Here is a 21,788-nt window from a genome sequence, read left to right as displayed (position 1 = left end):
GTTCCCTGGCCTGTTTTATAGATTATATATATCATGGTATATAATCTAACTAGAGAGTTTAATGTAATCACAATTACAAGCCGTTCACTTTCGCAATCCTGTGAACGGGCCTGTTGGACTTCTAGTCTTGTCTTGCCACGAGTTGTTGGCCTCTTAAAGGATGTCTCTAGGTCAGATTTAGCTTCCAGCTCACCCCGAAAAGGAGAATCAAGTAACAAACAGATTGAAACTGAGTGACTAAACAGATGTGTGGATCTCTCCTCCCAGTGCTGTCTCGTTCTCTATGGTTTGACACCAACTGACCTAGTTGTCATTTGCAGGATGTCAGATGGCTGCGATCAGCCGTGCCTGTTGGTAGCAGAGGACTCTATCTCCTTCCTGACGCTGCTCCATGCATGGTGGGCCGAGTGGGCAGACCTCAGTTGCTTTCGGGAGTACTCGATGTGGGTCTTCACCCCTCTGGCCATCGTCTTCATCATACTGCCTATCCTCATCATCATACTGATCTATATGTCCATTCTCTTCCTCCATGTCTACAAGAGAAAGAATAAGCTGAGAGAGGCTCTACTCTCGGACAACTTATGGGACGGAGCCAGGAAGACCCTGGCGATACTGTGGGAGGGACATGGAGCCATATGGCACGGATATGAAATCTGTGGGATGGAGAAGATCCCCAATGAGGGTGCAGCGTTGATCGTGTACTACCATGGAGCTATCCCCATTGACTACTACTACTTCCTGGCCAATGTTTTCATCCAGAAAGGACGCACCTGTCACTCTGTAGCTGACCACTTCCTCTTCAAGGTCCCAGGCTTCAAGTTGCTGTTAGAGGTGTTTAGTGTGTTCCATGGACCCCAGGAGGAGTGCGTACGGGCCCTGCAGAGTGGTCATCTCTTGGCCATCGCTCCGGGCGGAGTCCGGGAGGCATTGTTCAGTGATAAGACATACCCACTGCTCTGGGGAAAGCGCACAGGTTTTGCAAAGGTCGCCATTGCCGCAAAAGTGCAGATAATTCCGATGTTTACTCAGAATGTACGGGAAAGCTTCCGATCGCTGGGAACACTGAGATTTTTTCGTTGGGTGTACGATAGATTCCGGCTTCCCATAGTTCCCGTGTATGGGGGCTTTCCCGTCAAATTGTGTACTTACCTGGGTGACCCCATCCCATACGACCCTGACGTAAATGCTGATGAGCTGGCAGAAAAAGTTAAGCAGGCCGTCCAGGCCCTCATTGACCAGCATCAACAGATCCCAGGAAACATCCTGCGAGCGCTGCTGGAGCGCTTCCATACCAGACAACAAAGATGAGTAATACTTCACCTCTCCTCACTGTTCACTACGTGGCCTCAACAACACAAACATATCATGTGTATAGGGAAACCGAATGGTCAGCGGTGCACTGGTCTAACATACAGGTACCTTTAAAGCTACAGTGTAGCTTAACACTGCTATTTCTCCTATTATGCGCCCACTGGACAGCTTATTCAACTCTTTCTGGCACATGTGCTCACCACATGAACCCTATAGTGTCTGTATTCTGGGTACGTCATAACAGGTGAACATTCGGTGAAAATGGTAAGTCTACAAGCTCACAACAGGGTGCACCGTGAGCTTGTAGATAGGCTATTGTCTGTGAAGGGATTTGGTGGAAAGAGGGAGGGGGACCAGGTAGTGGTCTGAGGTCAATGAAATCTTTTTGTTAAATATTCATGAAAAGGAAACCAGTCTGTGATGCCAGCTGACGTCTATGATGTAAACTATGACGTATGACTCCATACCTGGGAAAGGTTTCAGCCTGATTTGATAGATGGCTTGAATTAATGGGTCTATAATCGATGACATCCCGGACTGTGTCCAACTTTGGACATTGTGAGCCCATTTGACTTCCATTCTAAATGATTAAATAATAAATATACATAATTTTAAATTTTAAATGAAATTAAATAAATAAACATTTAAACATAGACATACACATTAAGCCATCTGCGTACATTAAGTCATCAGTGGAGGGGGTGACACATGCAGACAGACAGACCTACGCACACTCACACACGTGCACACACACGTATCACATTACTATAGGCAATCACTTTTGGCGTCCTCGCTTTTCTAACCTCACATTCCATGCTCAGCCAATCAAATCATCAATATGGGGTGCACACGCACACACAAAGCTGGGCATACTCCCCTCAAAATACCACATTCTGTAATAATATTTTGTTATGTAGCTTAGTTTAACTGCAAATATCTGTTCATGGCCAAAAAGTGTGATTTGATTACATTGTTTTACTTTTGTTTGGGCGGTGTATTTATAAGCTCACCTAGACTGCATGCCTTCCTCCTGCATATAGTTCCTGGTTGTTGTTATGCACTGTTTGCTCCCACCGCCACCCCAGTGCCACCGGTGGGCTCTGTTATACTAGCTCAATGACTCCATCTGGTGGACAAACAGTGGTGGAAGAAACTCCCAGGGCAATCAATTAATACAGTTGCAACCACTATATTAATGGCAATTATTTCATACAGCTTAAATTTAAAATCTGAACGATTCCTTTAAGGGGGTGGGTGATCAAATGGAATCTACCAGGTCAGGCGTGTAACTGTAAATGGTTGGAGAACTACTGCTTTGAGTCCATAGGATATAGAAACGCATGTACCACACTGCAGGCATGTCCTTATCAATGATTTCCTGTTGATTGGCCTTCAGGAAGGGCAATGAAAACATGATATGGTATAACTGGGGTGACACCAGACATACTGAGCAAATTATATACCGGTATGTATTATGTAGGCCTAAACCTTACCAGCTATTAAATCAACAGAGCTCCTTTTCACCACAAATTGTTCTCATGTTTGCGGAACATACTCTTAAAAAATGCCACCAGTATCGTTCTTTAAAATAAAAATCCTTTAATTGATACAAACACACTTTCTTATACAATGTTTAACAGAAAATATCCGACCCAACCCAGAAGCTACATTGAGAAGAAAATGTGGACCTGACATCACAACATGTCTTTCCAGTACTCTCCAAAAGGACTTTTAAAAATAACCAACATCACGCAAAGAAAAATATTACAAAAGTCAAAATTACAAGCAAGAGAGAAAATAAAACAATCAGTGAGCAAAACTAGTTCTCAGGCTTATTGTACTTTAACAGAAAGAAATACAACATTCCTCAGTAGTCGAATGAGGGGGAAAAGTCAGCCACAGCTATACACCTGTCCTTCAATAAAGAAACTATAATATGAAACAATGGTTTGCAGCATCACCCTTCTTATGTGGTGATGAGGACAGTGATTGGTTTGATATATTAAAAAAACATTATTTCTTCTTTACACTAGACTAGATTCAACACCGAGCAGACCACTGGAACAGACCACATTATTCAGTCACAATTCAGCTCTGACATCTAAAAAAAGAAAAAGAAAAGGGACAAAAAAAAAAGGAAAATGTCCAATTTGTGCCCACACCAGTGACAATTAGCCAATCCAAGAAGCACATGAGAAGCACATGAGAAGCGTGGAGTGTAAACTAGCCATGGGTCAGTTTGTTTATTTCGGGGAGGGTTGGAGACCGGGGATGTGGAAGGGCAGTTGATGCTGCTGATGGTGGTATCACGGGATGCTAGGCTGCACAAACACAGGATGGGGTTGGACACCGTCTATCTGTACTGGTAGTTCATGCTGGGGTCTCCTCTGCCGTAGCCCACTGGGTTGTGGTACGGGGCTTGGTTGGTGCCAAAGGCCTGGTTGTTGTTGCTGCCTCCCTGTGTGTTGTAATTTGTCTGGGTGTTGTAACCTACGAGCAAATCAGAGCGTTGAGATGACACATTTTCCATAAAACGGTTTTAATGCAACAGTGATTATAAACCTTTTTAACCCATTAAGACCAGAAAAGCATCCGCCATTTTAGATTTTAATCACTTAAGCCAACATTTTAACTCAAATCTTTGCTTCTAGAGATCCACGGAAAATAATATTTTAAGAATGGGGTCGGCGGCCAAATAAAGGTGCTTGACATGAAAGTTTGAGAACCACCGATAAACACATATATATAAATATACGCGTTTACCCACAAATATAAACAGTTAATCAAACTAATAGATAATCGCTAGTAAGACTGATCTCTTTAGAAGCGTTAATATTGTAACTGAGATGCATGAAGTCAGAAATTAGAACACTGTTATGAACACCACCATGGACAGCGCCGTAGATTCAGAGAAAATAGGGTGTTTTGTCAGGCCGTAAACCAAGGTTAATTAAATAAGGTTAGGAAGTGCAGACAGTACGGTGGACTCCATGTTGCTCCCTGGAAGGAAAGAAACATGCGCAGTTGCTGTCAATTGCGCGTGTTTCTTTCCTTCCATGGAGCCGTCTTCGCTTCCTAACCTTATTTAATTAACCTTGCCGTAAGTGATGGGTGTGTGCACACGTAACACAGGTCGGGAGGGTGCGAGCACGTATGGATTGTTTTAGATCAATAAAAAATACCTCAAGACGTGACCACATGTCCTTAGCACCCCGCCGTTTCATTTGATAAGTCGTGTGTGGACGACACGTCCTGGGCATCAGAAGTGTTAATACTAGTGTCATGCTAGCTCTCACCATCATAGCTGTAGTCTGCGCTGCTCCCAGTGCCACCAGTCACCTGGGTAGGGTAGGCAGTGCTGTAGGAATAACCACCCCCTCCGCCCTGACTGGCATTCTGGTTGAAGTTCTTCTTGCCCTGCCCGAAGCCCTGGCCGTACTGGTTGTATGAGCCTTGGCCTGAGGTAGCGCCAGCCTGGTAGCCCCCTGTGGTGCCTCCGCTCACCCCAGGAGGGCCAGGGAAGGATGTGGTCTTCCCACCTCCTTGGAGCATGGGGGTCTTCTTGGCTGGGGTTTTGGAGACGGCAGATGTGGTGGAGGAGAAGGTGCTGTCATTCTGGTAGTATGAGCCGTAGGAGCTCTGCGTTGCGGCGGGTGCAGAGTTGGCCTGCGGGCCTCCTGACTGGGTGTTAGAACCACCGCCTCCTCCGTTCGTGCCACCATTGTTGTAATAATCTGATAGTTGGGTGAAAATGATATGCAAAAGGCCAGACATGAACACAGCTTCTTGCACTGACGAGTATGCACAACGACCTAGTCACAAGACACTCAACATTACATTAAAAACGTTATATACACACACTCATTGACCAGCTCCGAGTCTATATTAGGAGACTATATTAGCATCCTCCTTTTCCACCTCCAAACCCAATGTATTCGCCATACATAGCCGACCTACAAGCTCATAACACGTAGTGACACACTGAGTAATGTGTTAAATGACTACATAGTTCCACAATATTGAATGGGGACATCACATTTATTTTATTAAAAAAAAAGAAAAGCAACAAAATATAAAAACAGCTTCACAGCCATACTAGAGGTTCTCAAATTTCAGCCAGTCTTTTGTGCAAACTGTGCCAACACAGCCTCAGTCAACCTATGCATTGTACCGTCACAGTCAGGAGATGCTGTGACTCGCCAGCATATAACACTCTCACCAAAATAGGAATATCATGTATTCAAATTCATCATGCATTCAGTAGCAATGACTGTTAGCAGTGCTGTTGACAAAAAACTGCAATGTGACATTCTCAAACGGGGAAAACAAACTAACAAAATAAAAAAAGACATAATTCAACAATTATTGAAAGTGATTGGTACAAAGGCATCAACACAATCAAATTAGAACCATTCACAGAATATTAAGTAAGTATGAAGAGAGCCCAGTAGAAAGTAGCAGTATCCAATAGGCAGTATGTTATACAACCCCCAAAAGGCAATTCATCCTTTTCGTCCAGGTGATTAAAAAAAAAAAAGAAAATACACCAAACCCAAATACCAAACCCTGTTATGGTCCAACACTTAAGATAATTTCTATTATAAACCAAGGCTGTAGTTTGGGCAGATCCGGGTTGTCCGATAACGTCCACAGTGAGAGAATGGAAGGTGACTACAGCTACATGCTCTCTGGGGCATGAAGTCTCTCCGAGGTGTAGGGGCAAGACAAGACGTGGGTTTTGGCAAGACATGGCAGAAGGGCTTGATGCGACTGGATTCCCAGCGTGTGAACTTGTGGTGGAGAGTTCCCGATGCCGCTGGGAAGACTAGTGAGCCGTTTTTTTGTGTTTCGTTTTCCTCTCTACAAGCTTTGTTTGGATTTTCTTTTTCTCTCTTTTTTTTTGTCTTTTAAAAGATTTGGGAGGGGGAGGGAACCTATGTCGCAAACTCGTGGTAGCCATAGCAGTCTGAGACAAAGTCACCTAAAGAGTGAGACAGGGCAGAGAAGGGAAAAATTAAATTAGATTTAGTTTATTTGATCTGCCATTAAAAAAGGCGGCAGTTGTAAATTATTCCTTTGGTCAGATTATTCAAGCTTTTTTTTCCTCCTTTTCATTAATTTGTTGGGTTGTTTAGATTTCTCTGCTCCTGTCACGCTCATGCTGGTCAGTCCTCAGAATAGGCTGCTAGGAGGGAAAGTGTGTGTATGCGTGTAGGGGGTTCTCTGATAAGAGAGGGGGATGTCAAAAGAACACATTCCTGTGGCTTAAAGCAGAGAAATGTAAAAATCACTCAAAAGCGAACAACCCAATACACATCACATTGTTTCTAAACGTTGCCCATTGTGATCCTGCGTCTTGAGCAGTCAGACTATACTAAAACAAAATTAGTATAGTGTTTTATTTTTCTTGTAGTCCACTATCTTCCGAAGCCACATTTATACTGAGCTGCACGCTGGTGCTGTGCACCGAAAATTGCTCATCTACAAGCTCACAACTCATCTCAGCATGGTTTGAGTTTGTGGATTGGTTCTTTTTGGTGAGAGAAACAGCGTGCAATAAAGTACATCAAGCCATTAAGATTCTTACTGCAACGCAGAAAGAAGCGAGTACTTCCAAACATTGGAGAAATATTTAAATAACCCAATACTTACTGTATCCAGAGTTGGCATTGTTCCCGTAACCGTATGTCCCGAAGCCACCTAATTGGATCACACATAATTAATGTAGTAATTAGACAAACGCGTGACTAAATTCCAGTGCCGCACGAGCACAATTATTTTTATTGAGGTAAAAGTAAGTGATAAGAGTTTTGTCTTTTTGGTTTCATTACCTCCTCCTCCATAGCCTCCACCGTTATTGAAGCCCCGGCCCCGACCACGGCCTCCTCTTCCTCTCCCTCGACCCCGGTGGTTGGCCGAGTCGCCGCCCATTGGGCCTCCCATCATGCCAAAGCCTGGGACATGCTAAAAAGAGAAAGAATATTTGTCAACATGGCATGTTCAACAAGAACAAGATGTAACGTTTCTGCTGTGTTCGGTTAGCATAATAAAAAAAACTATAGGTTACAAACGTAACCCCGGTTCTTCAATAATACGAACGAGGTGACTCGCTTTGGGAGAGAACGCCTTCTGGTGTGATCACAGGAGCATTATATGATAAGCTCCCAGAGAATTTTATTGGCTCTCAAGTTGAGCACATTCCTGAGGTAGCCGATTTGTAAAATGTCTGTCTGTGATGGCCTCCTTGCTTGCGTTTACATGCAACTTTTGATATTGCCCCCAGATTTTGTATTTCCACAAAAAGCTGTGGAATCATGCACAAAATGTATCCATATACTGGCAGTAGCATAATTAGGATCAGTGCTCTTTGGCCTACCATGGGTGGTCCCTTCTTCTTCTTGGAGGCCTCTGTTACAGAGCCCTCTGGGAACAGCCTCTCCAGAGCGGCCAGGGCAGCGTAGGCCTTGGCCACCTTCTTGTTGGAGCCGGTGCCCTGGAACTTCATCCCATCGATCTCCACCTCCATCACAAAGCGCTTGTCATGGCTGCCGCCCGTCTCCGAGATGAGCTCGTACTTGAGGCCGCGCCGCTTCTCGTTCAGCTCCATCACCGGATTCTTCCCGTGCTTGGTCAGAATTGGTCCCTGCTGGCGAGCGCTCTGCATGAACGTTATTCATGATGATATACAGGAAATGTGCTTTTTTTTAACTAATTAAATCTAAATTTATTGACTGTGCAGATACTGTAAGGGAAATTAGTTTTTGTTATAATGTGTGTGTGTAATGTGTTGTACCTCTGCAGAAGCATCAGTGCTCTCTGTAGTGGCTTGGCCTGTGGTGGCAGTGTCGGGTTCTTGTTTGACAACAAGCTTTGGTATGTCGACAGTGGGAGTAACTGCTGTTGGCTCCTCCGCTTTGACAGGCTCAGCAGTCTTGAGCTCCACCCCTGTGGGAAGACCCATGTCCTGAAGGACCTGAAGGGTGTCCATGCAGACAATTAGCAGGTTAGGGTGAGGAGAAAGGTACACAGTCAGCACCACAGCAGACTCTAAAGCCAGATCCCAATACTCAAAGGTTCTGACTCCACCAGCATGGCTGTGTTACAGTGAAAAGAGGTAGAAATTGTATTGGAATTTAATTATACAGTGCATTCGTTAGGGGCAGAAATGTATCCTGTCCACCCCTTTGTTGCTGAACTAGTTTTACATTCATTAGCCCATTCTGGTTATATCTTAAATTTAATTACAATCTCAGGGGCTACTCCCCCTGGACTTTTATAAAATACCATGCTTTTTAACCCAGATTTACTTAAACGTCCTTTTAGAACTCTGTGGTATGGAAACACTTGCATTTTAGTAGCCGATCTACAAGCTCACAGTAGGTTTGTAGATACTGCTGTAAAATGTATTAAAAAAAAAATCAGCCTAAAAGGAGAATTCCATGCTAGAAGGTTTTCTTACCTTTATTTGTAGTCGTTACATCCCCACCAAAGAGGTCCAGGTGTTATTTTGTGCAAAACCTCCTTATTGGCCATTTCCCCTACCATAAGCCCTCAATGAATTGAATGGGGCTATGGGGTGTTGTGCTAATTCGCTTATTTCCATTGCTTTTTGTATATATCCTCTCTTCATAATGTAAATAATATCCCAAACTGCACAACACCCCATAGCCCCAATCAATTCAATGCAATTCATTGAGGGCTTATGGTAGGGGAAATAGCCAATAAGGAGTTTTTGCACAAAAAAACACCTGGACCTCTTTGTAAGAAAGCCTTCTAGCATGGAATTCTCCTTTAAAGCAGTCTTGGTGCTCACCTTGACAGCTACGTGGAGCTTGGCAGTGCGTTTGGATGGGCCGTTGGCTTCGAAGGCCTTGCCGTCCACCTCTACGGCCATGGTGAAGACCGGGACATGGACGGGCCCTGTCTGAGAGACAAGCTTGTACTGGAGGCCTGGCTTCAGCTGGTTCAGCCTCATCAGGGCGTTCATGGCCTGGGGAGGCTCAGATTTCTCCTCTGGGGCTGGGGAGGGAGAGACAAAAGGTGAAATGATTGTGAGCACAGTATCGCAATCGAGAAAGGCTGTCATAGGCAGACCTGTATCACGAGAGAAGACAGACTATTCACTTCAATAAAGCCCTTTGAATTGAAATTGAAATGAAAGTTTGAACAAAACATTTGTTTACGCAAAAGAGGCATCACAGATTCTTTCAGAATCCTCAAACCACTTTTAACACACTGAAGTGGGAAGTAGACGTTTTAAAGTAAATACAATACTTCCCGGTTCCTAGTTGGCACGAATGAATGGTAAGACCACCAATGTATAAGCCCCCACAACATTTTAGGCAAGACAGCCAGCAGTGATTCTCAGTCTTTCATTTCAAGGGCCCCCAGTTTGACATGCCACAGACACCCATTTGATCTCTGGAAACCCAGTCTACAGTACTGTAAAATCCTGAGTTTGTCGAACTCTGAGTGAGTACTATAGATCAAAATGTGCTCAGTTTTGGCTATTGTCTGGGTGTTACTTTCTATAAATAAATTGATTAATACATTTTCGACTATGGGAGGAAAAAAAAACAACTTTAAAAGATGTTGTGTACACGTCAGTGAAATTAACCGCTAGGAACATCCCAGGGTACAAATTGACCCATTGTTTAAATGGATGCATTTGTACTCCTGGTGGTTCCCAGACCCAACGTTGCGAAGCCGTGTATTACAGTATGCCCTTGATACGATTAAATCAAATAACTTGCTGTCTGGCTCTTTGTGTCTTCTTATGAGCTCTGCACAGTTGCCTGCTGGCTGAGTGAAGTTGCTATAGATTCATACAGATCTACATTACAACCAATGGATTCAAACAGAAACAGTTACTTAAAGTAGCACTTATTTACACTGGTACTATCCGCATAAAATACAGTTCCATTCATCAAGGTTTTTGCAATGCACTAATTATTACTATACAGCATGTGGTGTTTGAGGGTTAGGGCCTACATTCTAAAGTAATTTTATTTACACAGGCCATAAACAGCAAAACCTTTAGTGGTCCATTTACACTTTCAGAATAACAAGTAAGCGGCATACCTACCATACCTATCAAAGATAGTTGAAGAATTTCAAGTGTAGAGGTAATGATAGGAAATACCAGCGAGCGTAGAGGGAGACTGAACTGAAACCTGGTTAGAGTGGGTTTTCAGACTAGGGCGGAAGGTGGAGAGTGACTCTGCAGTGTCCTCACTGGAGGAGGGAGGGCTTTCTACTGCCAGTCTAGGTCACTGGTTGTCAACGGTCCTTGAGGGCGTTCTACAGGGTCCCCGGCTAAATGGCCGATAGTTAGGAACCAAATGGACCCTTACAGTTCTGTAACTGTCCGAGTTCAAATAACATTGAGGATTTTACAGTATAGATTGGTGAAGATTTAAAAAAATATATATACTATGAGGTCTGTGGCCTAATCTGTATAATGAAACCAGGAGTCCTTCAAAATGAAAAACACTTACACTTCTTCTGCAGCTTTTTCTTCTTCTTGTTTGGACTCTTGTCATCCATTCCATCCTCTTCCTCAATTGGTCTCTTCATTGGTGGAGCGTAGGTCGTACTAGGCGGGATTTGCACTGAAAACACAACAACCAGACATAGGTATATTTTATTACATAGCAGTCTGTAGTTTATTCAACGCCAATAAAACCACAAAGAAATTGAGTAAAAATGGAAGAATCAAAGAACCGAGGTCTAGACGGTGCTCAGTAAACAGAATGAAAACAGAAGAGCCAAACTTGTCAAAATTAAACAAGGTTACAAAAACGAAAAGTAAAACAAAAAAGGAAGAAGACCAAACAAAACAAGTGACAAGCCAATAAGCTTATCTTTCTGTCAAGGCTGAGAGAAGGTAGAACCAGTCATTTTATTTTGACTCTGCCTACTTTCTATCTTGGGTTGTGACACATTCTCTCCCACGTTTTCACTCTACTATACCATACTGTATGTATGCATGTATGTATACATGCATGTACGAACACACACCATATGTACAGAAACAAACCTCCAGTACACAAGCTGGTCACATAATACCATGTTTGAGGACAGAAATTGCAGTATTGAATACTATACTATGAAATTGCAGTATTGAATACTATACTAGAGATGGTCATTTGGACACAAAGGGACATTTCACTTAATCGTCCAGTCACTCAATGTGAACACATGCACCCTATGGCCCAAAAATGTATGTAGTCTGTGTGTTTGACTGGATGGCCATAATGCTTTCATGGACTACTCCACCTTGTGGATAGGAGAGGTTGCCAGAAAATGTCCCCTCTACACCCTGCGATCATACTTCCTGGCCATATGGTGTTTCTACCTGTGTAATCGATAATTGTCTCGCTCCGGGGCTTCCTGGGCATCTTGGAGGGGAGTGGATCCATTCCCAGCACTTTGTGAAGCTGTCCGAATGCAGACAGCCGTAAGGCATGCTGAGGACACAAGAGACAAGACGAGGTCAATTTCACATGCAATGCGCTGTTGAAGAACAAGGCGCACACCTCATGCCTGACTTATTCATGACAGCCCATCATTTTGCGCACGAGAACTAGGAATTTTCAGTGCATGACACTGGACCTCAATTAAATAAATCCGTCTTCACTCTTCAGCCAGACCGCAGCTCACCTGTGCGCTCTGTGTAATGTCTTCTCTTTGCTGGCGATCCAAATGGCCGATGGCATCCGTCAGGTCCTTCTCACACGGATCACAGATTCCAGAACCATCTGGAGGTAAAGGAGTCATTTGTAGGCTGCCTTCTTTAGGGCGCCAATAAATGTGTTACTATATGCTACTAAATATTTTCACCTATAATGACATTCCCAAAATAGGGATACTGGTGGATTATTAATCCAAGTATCAATACTCTTTCATAGTCAATGAAATGAATTAGTTTGGTTAACCTAGATGCCTACCTGCCATGAGGACCCCAGAAGCTAGACATTCTAGAACCCTCCGCAGGGCTTCCCCTGCGCCCATTGGTCGGTTCCCTGTGCCGATAGCTTTCTCACACAGCAACTCCAGCGGCTGCAAGGTAGGAAGGAAGAGGAAGATCTCATGATGCTGTGGAACAGGATAGTACCGATGGCAACAACAACACACCACCCTGGCCTGTTTCGCCTGCAAAAACCCGCAACAATTTACTTGCGAGGATGCCAAAGGCGAGACTCACCCAGCCGCGGAGAGGAGCCCATGTGGGGACACGGGCACACAGGTCCCTCAAGATACGGATGACGATGACGCAGGAGCGCAGCCCGTTGGCCCTGGCCTGTGGACACAAAAGGGAGGGAGGACCTTAGTCTTAATAGGACGATGTCAGGAAGGAAAAGCAGACGAGCATAACGATACACATTCAAACTGACAAAAGTAATAAAATAAAAAAATAAAAAAACAAAGCCACACGGACTACAAGGATTTAACTTTTGTCCTTATGGAAGAAATCAACAAGGGCTCTGTAATAGCACACATTAGAGAAGGTCTGTATGTGAACTGTACAAAGACATTCATGGCTGTTAAAAGTAGAGAGCTGGATTGATGAAAGTAACAGTTATTGTGGGCATGGCAGATTTGGTATGTGTGGGTAAACTGTACTAATGAATTTAGTTGAGGAATGAGGCTGTATAGCATATTATGAACAAAACCTACTCACTACTACAAGTGATGTCAGTGATACTTCAGTGGGTCATTTTTGGGGGAGAAAATCAGTAGGAAAATACGTGCGACTCTCAAATATAGGAAACGAGGTGCAATATTCCTGTTCCAATTGCGGCACAAAGAAAACCGAGACATATCCACAGAGCATGGGAATAATCGAGGCCACAAACTCTACAAGAACAAGCGGCAGGTGATGGACAGCTGACAAGAAAATCTGATTTATACTCGTCATAGGACGTGCTGTGAGCCAAAAATAGCTGATCTACAAGCAACTATTTTTGGTGCGCGTCGAGTCGTGCGACAGAATAAATCAAGCATAAAAGTGGAAAAGGCCAAAGATGACACAGTAGTGTGAATAGTTATCCACAGCCTTTTCTAGCAAATTAAACAACTAATAATCATCCTCTTTGATGGTAAAGCAGGTGCTCTACAAGCTTGTATCCAATACGAAATAATATAACAAGACTAACTCACACCATGTTATAGAAATATTGCACCTGGATATATAGATCACTCAAGCAACTTGTATGCTTTGTTAATTTCAATTCAGCAGTGGTTAATGTAAATGATTGCCTGGGAGATTGTTGAAGCATGGGGACTAAAGGCAGCAATGGACTAGTGGTACTACAATAGAACCTGGTTAAGTCAGCAAAGCAACAAAAATGTAATGACAAAGGTTTCCTCAGAAACTCTCGTATGCAAGTGTTACACTTAGAAAAAAAGAGGGGAAAAAACAACGGCCCAATAAAAGACAAAAAACAGCATACATGAAAAAAATAAGTTTAAAAAACCAACTCAAAACTACTTTTGTGTTTTGTTTGTTTTCTTAGAGACAAATAAAGACAAGATGCAAACCTGGAACCACTTGGCGTGGCGGAGAGATGCCAAGGCAGTTAGGCATTTCTGCCTGTCCAGAACATCCGGAGGATCGTTGACTGAAAGCGTTTCTATTGGCGGGTGGAATAAGAAGACAAGGTACAGTTTGACCAAGGGGGGTTCTGTCAGACCGGCCAGGGGGGAACACAGGCAGCCTTCCCAAACCACAGGCAGGAATAGGGGGGAGAGGAGGGGGACCCCTACCGTTGGAGAACAAACCAAACATCTTGCAACCTCCCCCCACTGTTAATATGGCTTTTTAGAATGGTCCCACAACTAAAAGAAAGACTACTTGGGAGTAACAAGTTATACTATGTGATGTGGGTTTGTGTGTGGTACCTGGAAAACAATGTATGTATGGGGGCGTTAAGCAAACTGTCAGAAAGGGAGGTTGCATCTCCATGTTAACTTATGTTGTAAGCCTCAGTTCCAGTGGTTAAAGTTCTGAGGTGCATTTTTCTTTTTTTAAACGGGAGGCAGAACCCCTCCCCTTCGCCCCTGTACTGGGTACACTGCACTTAGCCCCTTCCGAGACAGAGAGCGTCCAGTTGGTCAAAGGTCCAGCGTCCCTAAAATTGACAAACTAGAAGGCTTGACAGAGAGAATCAGAATTGGAACCACAGGCAGCAGTTATCAGATGCACAAAAAAATCGGATATTCAAACAGGTCCACACTGCAGCAAAACTGATGGCTTTTAATAGAAGACCCAAAAGCTTGGGGCATGGCTGCTGGCATGGGGTTACAGATGAATTCAAGGGGTCGACACCTGGTCAACTGATTAACCACATGAACCTTAGCATCCTTATTCTGGGCATGTCATAATAGGTGAACTATCTGTGACCATAGCTGAGCCACAAGCTCACAAAGCGCCACACTGCGATGCGTTGTGAGCTTGTAGGTCAGCTACGGTAATTTGTGAAAAGATGTTTGTGTAGAGGGAAAAAGAGTGGGCCATGGATAGACCCCTGGGGGACAGTCAACAAAATATATAAGGTTTAAAAATGGTTAACAATTTAAGCGCCATTATACTTCGTCATGTGATGAATCGCAAAAATAGCCAATGTGCAAGCTCACGTCTGCCATTTTTGCAGTTTTTCCCCCAACTATGACGACATGCCCAAAATAGGGACACCAGGATGAAAGTGCTTAACCCCATCTTCTTGTTGCAGGCATCAAAAAAATGCAACCACAAGTAAAGCGACCATTATCTCGAGCACTGAATGTTTTCAGAGCCCATCTCCAAAAGAGCAGCCGGTTTCAAGTGTTTACAGTACCTTAAGCTCGTCTAGCCCAGTGAACAATTAGGGTAGGTATTTGACTGTGACTGGGCGAACATGACATTCAGCCATGCAGAGTCAAAGGGGTCCCTGAGCACCATCTCTAACCCCTCGCCCCTTCCCTACTGAGGAATGCCAGACACTGCAGCCAATGGTTGGGTCTAGCGACCAAAGACGTTCTCATCACTCCTTTTGTTTTTGCTAGTCATTTTTGCTGCAATGCAAACCGTTCATCATCAAGATAAAAAACACATGCAAACAAAGTGGTCTCTGGTTTTTTTGTGTTAAATTCTCAGTAAGCCTTCATATAGTCGGTTCTTTGACCATAAAAAGGGGGAGAGAAAGCCATGTCCGATGGTGGTCAGTTAAGACTAGCTGTCCTATACTGTATATTGGGCCATCAAAAAATGTACAATCACATTACATGGAACTATGAGAAATGTCTAGAGAGCTATAAACATAGCACAGGTTCATTATACGACAGCTGGCTCGTATCCCCTAGCTCCATTGACAGCCCAATAAACAATATCTCTCTAGGCTGCCTGCTTGGCTTCTCTGCTCAGCATGGGCTCCGCTGCATGGGGAAGACGTGGAGCCCTTGCGTGGCATCTTACCTCCTGCGGCCGCCTTCTCCACATCCTCGCGGACCAGCGGCGACGTCATGTGAATAGTGAGGGTGAGTGGAGGCTCCTTCGTGGTCTTGATGACAATCGTGGCTTCGCGGATGTGCTGGGTCACCACGTATGTGTCCTCCGAAATCGTCTATGACAGAGGAGGGAGAATATGAAGGCTTATTGTGTGATTTGTGTTGTGCAGATCAGTTGGGGACTAATGGTGTTTTTCCATTGCATAGAACCTGCACATCATTTTTTCTCTCTCCATTGTACATTTCATCGAACAGCGTGGCTCTCTAAAGGCTCATACATACTCCAGTTTTTGGTGATAGCTTAGCTTATCACCGTTTTAGGTGATAGCTTATCACCTAAAATGGTGATAAGAGTTGAGGCCATCATACTCGCAGTGACCCCGCCTCCCTGTGGTTTACATAAATCAAAGGGGCGTGCCCACCCAACTTCTAGACCAATCAGTGAACGGGGTGATAGCTCCAGAGTGAAAAAAACAGAGAGATGGGTCTGTGTCTGCGGTGATAGCTGATCATCACCATCACGCTGATCATTCCAACCCTTTAAAAACTACACCGTGGTGATAAGCTATCACCAAAAACTGGAGTATGTATGAGCCTTTAACCATCCATGAGGCTTGGACGGTTTGTGTGTCTGGAGCTAATCTCACAAACCACTGACTGGACGAGTGAAACTCCCAACTTATTGACTTCCGGGCATGCTCACTTAAGCCAATGATCTAGAATGCTGTAGCACCCTCCCTCCCCATTCAACAGCATAGTTTCTACGCGCACCCACTACAAACTGCTGATGCTCACCTATAAGGCAATTACGCCCATACCGCTCATTGTTTTCCTGGTATCCAAGTTTCCACGAGGCATTACATTGTACTCACTACTACAAGGTAACTACTATGACTAGTTACCTTGTTTTTTTTAACTAGGGCTCCCTTCAACTTAACACATTACACTGTAGTGTAGACTGGGCTCCCAGAGACAGACATTTTATCAATTGAGGACCTGTGGCCTAATCTATATCAAACTGGGTGCCGTTATGCAACCTCCTCTCACCTGGAGCTGCACTGCCAGGTTTTCTGACACTTTCTTCAGCAGGGTGATGGTGGGCTTGTCCTTACAGAGCAACACCAGCTCCAGATCTAAATCTCCCTTCAACAGGAGGCCCTTGGCCACTAGGCCCACCCTCATCACCCCACGCAGAGAGCGGGTTGCCAGCTCCTTGGGGTCACTGAGTGAAGACACCAGAGGGAGGGAAGGAGAGATTAGTTAGAACACATTTTTTTGAGTGGTGCAACCACTCCCTTACGGAGCTGTGTGTTGGTGCCTGGCTGGGTGGGTATGAGCACGAAAATAGCATGGTTGTTTTTCACCACCTGTGCGCAACCTAACACACAAACATATTAACTGTATATATATGATGAATTCGGGTGTGCCAGTACAGTACAGTAGAGGGTACAGTAGAGGGACCCCCACACGGTAACTCTGTCATTTCTCAGCCGTTTCGGGGCGGCTTGACGCCCGCTGGGGTCTGGAACCTCCCGGGGACCCCCACACGGAGTTGCACCACTCACTTCACACAGAGTTAAATATTTAAATATAAATGAATAAGCAGGCAAAAATGTGTTAACAAAAAACAATCCACTGCAGAGTAGGGCTGGGCAAGATGTAGGATTATATTATAGTCTAATAATTGAATGCCATCAGGGCCTGAATGCCAGGAATTGCACAAAAATGTATTGATTCCTGAAAATGCAGCACTTATATGCAGGATATTACTGCACACATTTACAAACATACAGCAATGTTACTAATACAATCAACATGAATGCTGGAGAACTGGCTTACACAGTATACAGTCTATTATGTGCTCTCTCCAGAGTGTCCGCCGTCTGCCACTCTCCACAGGGAACGAGCACCCCTCCGCTAGCTATGCTTATTTATATTTGGGTGTATGTCAGGGTTCCCCAATTCATTTTCCTCAAGGGCCATATTTTGACTAGCGTATCAGGCTGGGGGCCGAGTCTGCACGTGCGAGTCGAGGTCTTGCCCTGAAAATTCATTTTCAGGGCAAGACCCCATTTGAAAAGGATGCTTAGTTTGACATGCATAGGCTACGGACCCCCATGTAATGCCATCTATATCTGGGACCCCTCAAAAAAAATCTTTTGGCCCGCGGGCTGCCTATTGGGGAACCCTGGTGTATGTCATGGTGTTGCGCACCAAAATAGCCGATCAATAAGCTTGTATATGGGCCATTTCTGTGACACCGAAATCATTACCAAACTATAAACCAGGATTCACGTGACGGTTATGTCTAGTTTGTCTACTGTCTGACATTCCATGTTCCTTCACCTCTCTTTTTCAGTCTCTGTGGCATCCGGTTCCGTCTTGATGGTAACAGTAGTAGTACCCTTCTCCTGTTCATCCAACCAGTCGGACACAGCTTTGAGGGCGCGCTCTGTGTGAGACACCATGTTCTGGACACTCTCCAGCTCCTCCTGTGTGGGGTAGATGGCCTGGTGTTTGGCCATGACGTGACGATCGTCATTCATGAAGATGCGAATGCCGCGGTGCCGCATTGGAGGAGGCTGTGAACAGAAAAGAGGACAGCTCTTCAGTAAGAAGATTTATTTAACATGCATTGTTGCGGTCGGGCAGAAACATTCCATCTCCGTGCTTATGTTTTTCCGTAAATGGTAAATTTACATTTTTATTAGCAGAATCACTCCTCGTTTCCTGTCAGACTTCTACTGGAAAAAAACTATCCAGCTAGGAGAGGGTGTTGGGAGCACCCCCTCAGACAGAAGAGACCCCATTAAAACACAAAAGGAAGAATGCAACACCTTTCTTCGCATAATGTAGCCTGGGATTTAAATCTAGTCCCTAAATAGAAGTGTGAATGACTGCATTTTGTTTTCTCAATTCACACCATTGGCTTACTTTTCTAAAAATGTGAATAGTATCTTTTAATATCACAGTTTGTTAGGTTCAACAAAAACACCAATGGCGCTTAATATACGGCATGAATGTTGCCGAAACGTATTTACAGTCAGCAGAGCACTGAAGTGGAAGCAGTGGCATGTGTTTCTACAGTCTAGAGCAGCTTGTACCGAGTGACAACATACTGGCACAGGATGCCACAAGCCTTAAATTCCTCCTATATGGTTAGATTGATCATGTCATGGGACCCATACAGACAAAAGCTGAACAATTTTGGAGAGTCCTTGACGAATGTTAGAATTTATGTTCTAATTCAGAGGTCTTCAAAAAATGTCAGGCCAATGACCCCTTAAGTGCTTTACAGAGTCGAACATAATCGACACAGGAAGCGCTAAGCAACAAAGGGTGAGAGAAAACTCCCCATGCGTCAGCTAAGGAACGAACCCCAATCCAACGGGAGGCGGCCTTTTTTCCGACAGCATTCTAGCCGACGGGGCAACGGTCCGATCCGCAGTGGGGGGACATTCGCTGCGATGCGAAAAAGTGATGGTCCGACATGCGCTGCTCCCGTGCTTGCGGTTAGGGTTAGGTTAGGATTGAGGTTTCGGATCAATATGCTGTCGGAAAAAAGACCTGCACCCAATCCAACTACATCTCAACTCACAACAAAAATAAAGTGGCCGTGTGTCAGTACCTACAGTGTGTACAATCTAATCTGTCATAGCTTCTATCTAGTGGACGAATAGTTGATTGCACATTATAGACCAACGCAAGCCTACAATAGGACCTAGGACTATGTAAGGACTAAATAACATTGCGTTTGTTGTGTGCGTTTTCACTCAGCCCTCCACACGTCAAAACGGACTCTGTCGAGGCCTTCAGCTGAGAGAGAAAGATGAAGCAGGGACCCCCCCCCCACTACATATTGTATAAAATTGTGTTGGAGATTAAACTTTTTCATAGATAGTTTCATAGACTTGTTTGACAGCAATATCCTCAGTGTTGAAGTGTATTTTCAGACATTTAACCACATAAACGGTCAATTACCTCAACCCTTACCTCTAAACCAAACCTTAGATGAAAACATCTACAAGCTTGTAGATTTGCTATATTGATTTGATTGTATCGAGATGCCCAAATTAGGGGCGCAAGGTTTTTAAAGTTGTTACAAAAGTATTGGCATATATCCATGGGTTGATGCCTGGCCATACTAAATTACCATAGTTGGTCAGCAGAGAGTAGACTCCTCTTCAGTCCAGTCAGTGAATGGCAGTGCTAAATGTCTTCACAGCAGCAGAGGACAGCAACTTTGGCCCCTTTTGGAGAAAAGACACGAGATTAAGTAATTTAAAATTATGTTTCAGTTTTGAGGAGAGTCTATGGTTCAACAGGAATGCCAGAGATGGAAAGGGTTCTGCTTATGGCTATGATGAACAGGGAGAAACCACATGAACCCTAGCATCTTCCATATTATGGGGGCAAACATTGACCAAAACCTACAAGCTCACTACACGCTGCGTAGTGCAGATTATGAATTCATAAAAACAACAGTTGTCGACAGGCTGCCTTCTGATTTCCAGGTGGCACTCTACCCACTCAGTCTCAGTTACGCCAACCCAAATATATGTACGAATGTGGCCTACACAGCAAGAGATTTATGATACTGTAACCAAATTAACTCCTTTAAAGATTAGTTTTCTGTTTAGGCTAAATTAAGTGCCATCACTGGCAGAAATGTGAATGATTGTGGGGTGCAGTATTTACTAGTCTAAACTAAGTATGCACCCCTGATTGGGCTAAATTAGTTGCCAGGCACACAGCCTAAATAATCGTGGGCGTCACTTGCAGGGCAGCGGTTACATTCAAAACACCCACGTTTAAGCAGTTACAACCCCAATGAATGACATGAAAACAAAACACATCATGTTAGCAAGTCTTAGAATGAAAGAGCTGAAATTATAAATCTAAGCAGTGATCCGTTACAGGTAGAACTTGTTGAATCGTGCATTCCAACATCTTCGTCTTACGTATGCAGGATTGCAGGTTAATTTATCCACCTCTGAGTGAGTGGACAAAGGGAACCAAATGGATCCACGTTCCATGTGTTACTCTCTGACTTAAATGTACTACGGTACTAGAGATGAAGACTGGCTGAGGCCACTGGTTACCTAACCTCTTCCTTTGTCTTACACAATCAAATCCTCACGTGTTGCATTTCATCCATCTGTTAACTCTGTGCATCAAATGGAACACAAAATGGACGAGTTAAATGTAAGACAGGCCACTGATAACCACACCAGCCTCGCCAGGAAGAGAGAATCGGTCCAGACGAGACGCCATTTTAATTCTAACCCGCTATGTGTGGCTGCTGCCTGGTGGAGCTTTTTTAGTCCCCACCCCCCAAATTATCCTCTCCGTGCTAACTTTAGCCTCATAGCAGTCTTGCGAACACACCACCACCCGGTTAAATGTCTGTGTTTATCAACACTGACCTCAGACAAACAACCCCAAATACACACGAGCAAAATAGGGATTAAAACAGCGAGTTTCACAATGGTCTAGGTTGGAGGAAAGCAGCCATTATCTTCTCTCCATTAACTAGCATTAGCCTTAGCTAGGTTTTGGTTCAATGAACAAAGACTAGTTGCTGCGGGACCGTTTTTCCCGATATGCCGCTACATTAAAAAGGCCTTTTAATACTATTATTTTACCGTTCTTCTCGGCCACTCACTGGGTACAGTCGTCAAAATCTGATAACAATGCATGATATTATATAGATGTTAGCACGTACCGTCAACGTCTTGCTAAATGGACGTCTGCTTGAATGTCTGCCTGCCGCCGCACGTTTTGCTATTGCTAATTTGCTGCTGCTGCTGCCTCCTCTCCGTTGTACAAGACGAAAAGAAACGCCCACGACCCGCAAATGCTTGACCGTCATTGGCTGGCAAAGGTGAATGGCATCAAAATGTGTCCAATCATAGGTTAGAGTAGCCCCAATATGTTCCCTCAGTAGGGACCATAGAGTATAGGGACTGAGGGGCTAAGGTTAGAGAGGA

The 21,788-nt window shown here is 44.2% G+C and overlaps 2 protein-coding genes across 6 annotated transcripts; one reads left to right on the top strand and one right to left on the bottom strand.

Annotated features, from left to right (window-relative positions):
• Window positions 1-321: 321 nt before the first annotated feature.
• On the top strand, window positions 322-1,308 carry LOC308323321 (DGAT1/2-independent enzyme synthesizing storage lipids-like; the record flags this gene model as incomplete). The annotated part of the gene is made up of 1 exon (XM_080775042.1): window positions 322-1,308. The coding sequence occupies one exon, from the start codon at window positions 322-324 to the stop codon at window positions 1,306-1,308; it is 987 nt and encodes a 328-aa protein (XP_080631168.1).
• Window positions 1,309-3,576: 2,268 nt separating this feature from the next.
• On the bottom strand, window positions 3,577-21,619 carry LOC308324160 (interleukin enhancer-binding factor 3 homolog). Of its 5 annotated transcripts, none has more exons than XM_080776116.1 (18): window positions 21,524-21,619; window positions 19,952-20,048; window positions 18,145-18,380; window positions 16,846-17,020; window positions 15,767-15,914; window positions 13,855-13,946; window positions 12,518-12,613; window positions 12,261-12,372; window positions 11,974-12,104; window positions 11,669-11,780; window positions 10,809-10,922; window positions 9,125-9,330; window positions 8,105-8,284; window positions 7,688-7,969; window positions 7,143-7,275; window positions 6,964-7,011; window positions 4,608-5,045; window positions 3,577-3,801 (listed from the first exon to the last, which is right to left on the bottom strand). In XM_080776116.1, exons 2-18 carry the CDS (start codon window positions 19,952-19,954, stop codon window positions 3,665-3,667), a joined length of 2,643 nt encoding a protein of 880 aa, XP_080632242.1. In that variant the 5' UTR covers window positions 19,955-20,048; window positions 21,524-21,619; the 3' UTR covers window positions 3,577-3,664. The 5 variants fall into 5 exon arrangements, with proteins under 5 accessions (XP_080632242.1, XP_080632243.1, XP_080632244.1 ...); XM_080776117.1 differs by having other exon boundaries at window positions 7,688-7,957; XM_080776118.1 differs by having other exon boundaries at window positions 7,688-7,954.
• Window positions 21,620-21,788: the final 169 nt, after the last annotated feature.

The sequence above is a fragment of the Protomyctophum bolini genome, assembly GCF_963924005.1.
Source record: "Protomyctophum bolini genome assembly, chromosome: 11".
Taxonomy (NCBI): Eukaryota; Metazoa; Chordata; class Actinopteri; order Myctophiformes; family Myctophidae; genus Protomyctophum; species Protomyctophum bolini.
This window is presented reverse-complemented; position numbering and strand designations above follow the sequence as displayed.

Bases quoted from the DNA above. Each gene is read 5' to 3' on its own strand.
- LOC308324160 (XM_080776116.1), bottom strand. The intron at 7,970-8,104 runs GTACAACACATT...ACGTTCATGCAG, and splicing joins GCACTGATGCTTCTGCAGAG to AGCGCTCGCCAGCAGGGACC. The intron at 5,046-6,963 runs GTAAGTATTGGG...CCCAACTATCAG, and splicing joins CAATGCCAACTCTGGATACA to ATTATTACAACAATGGTGGC.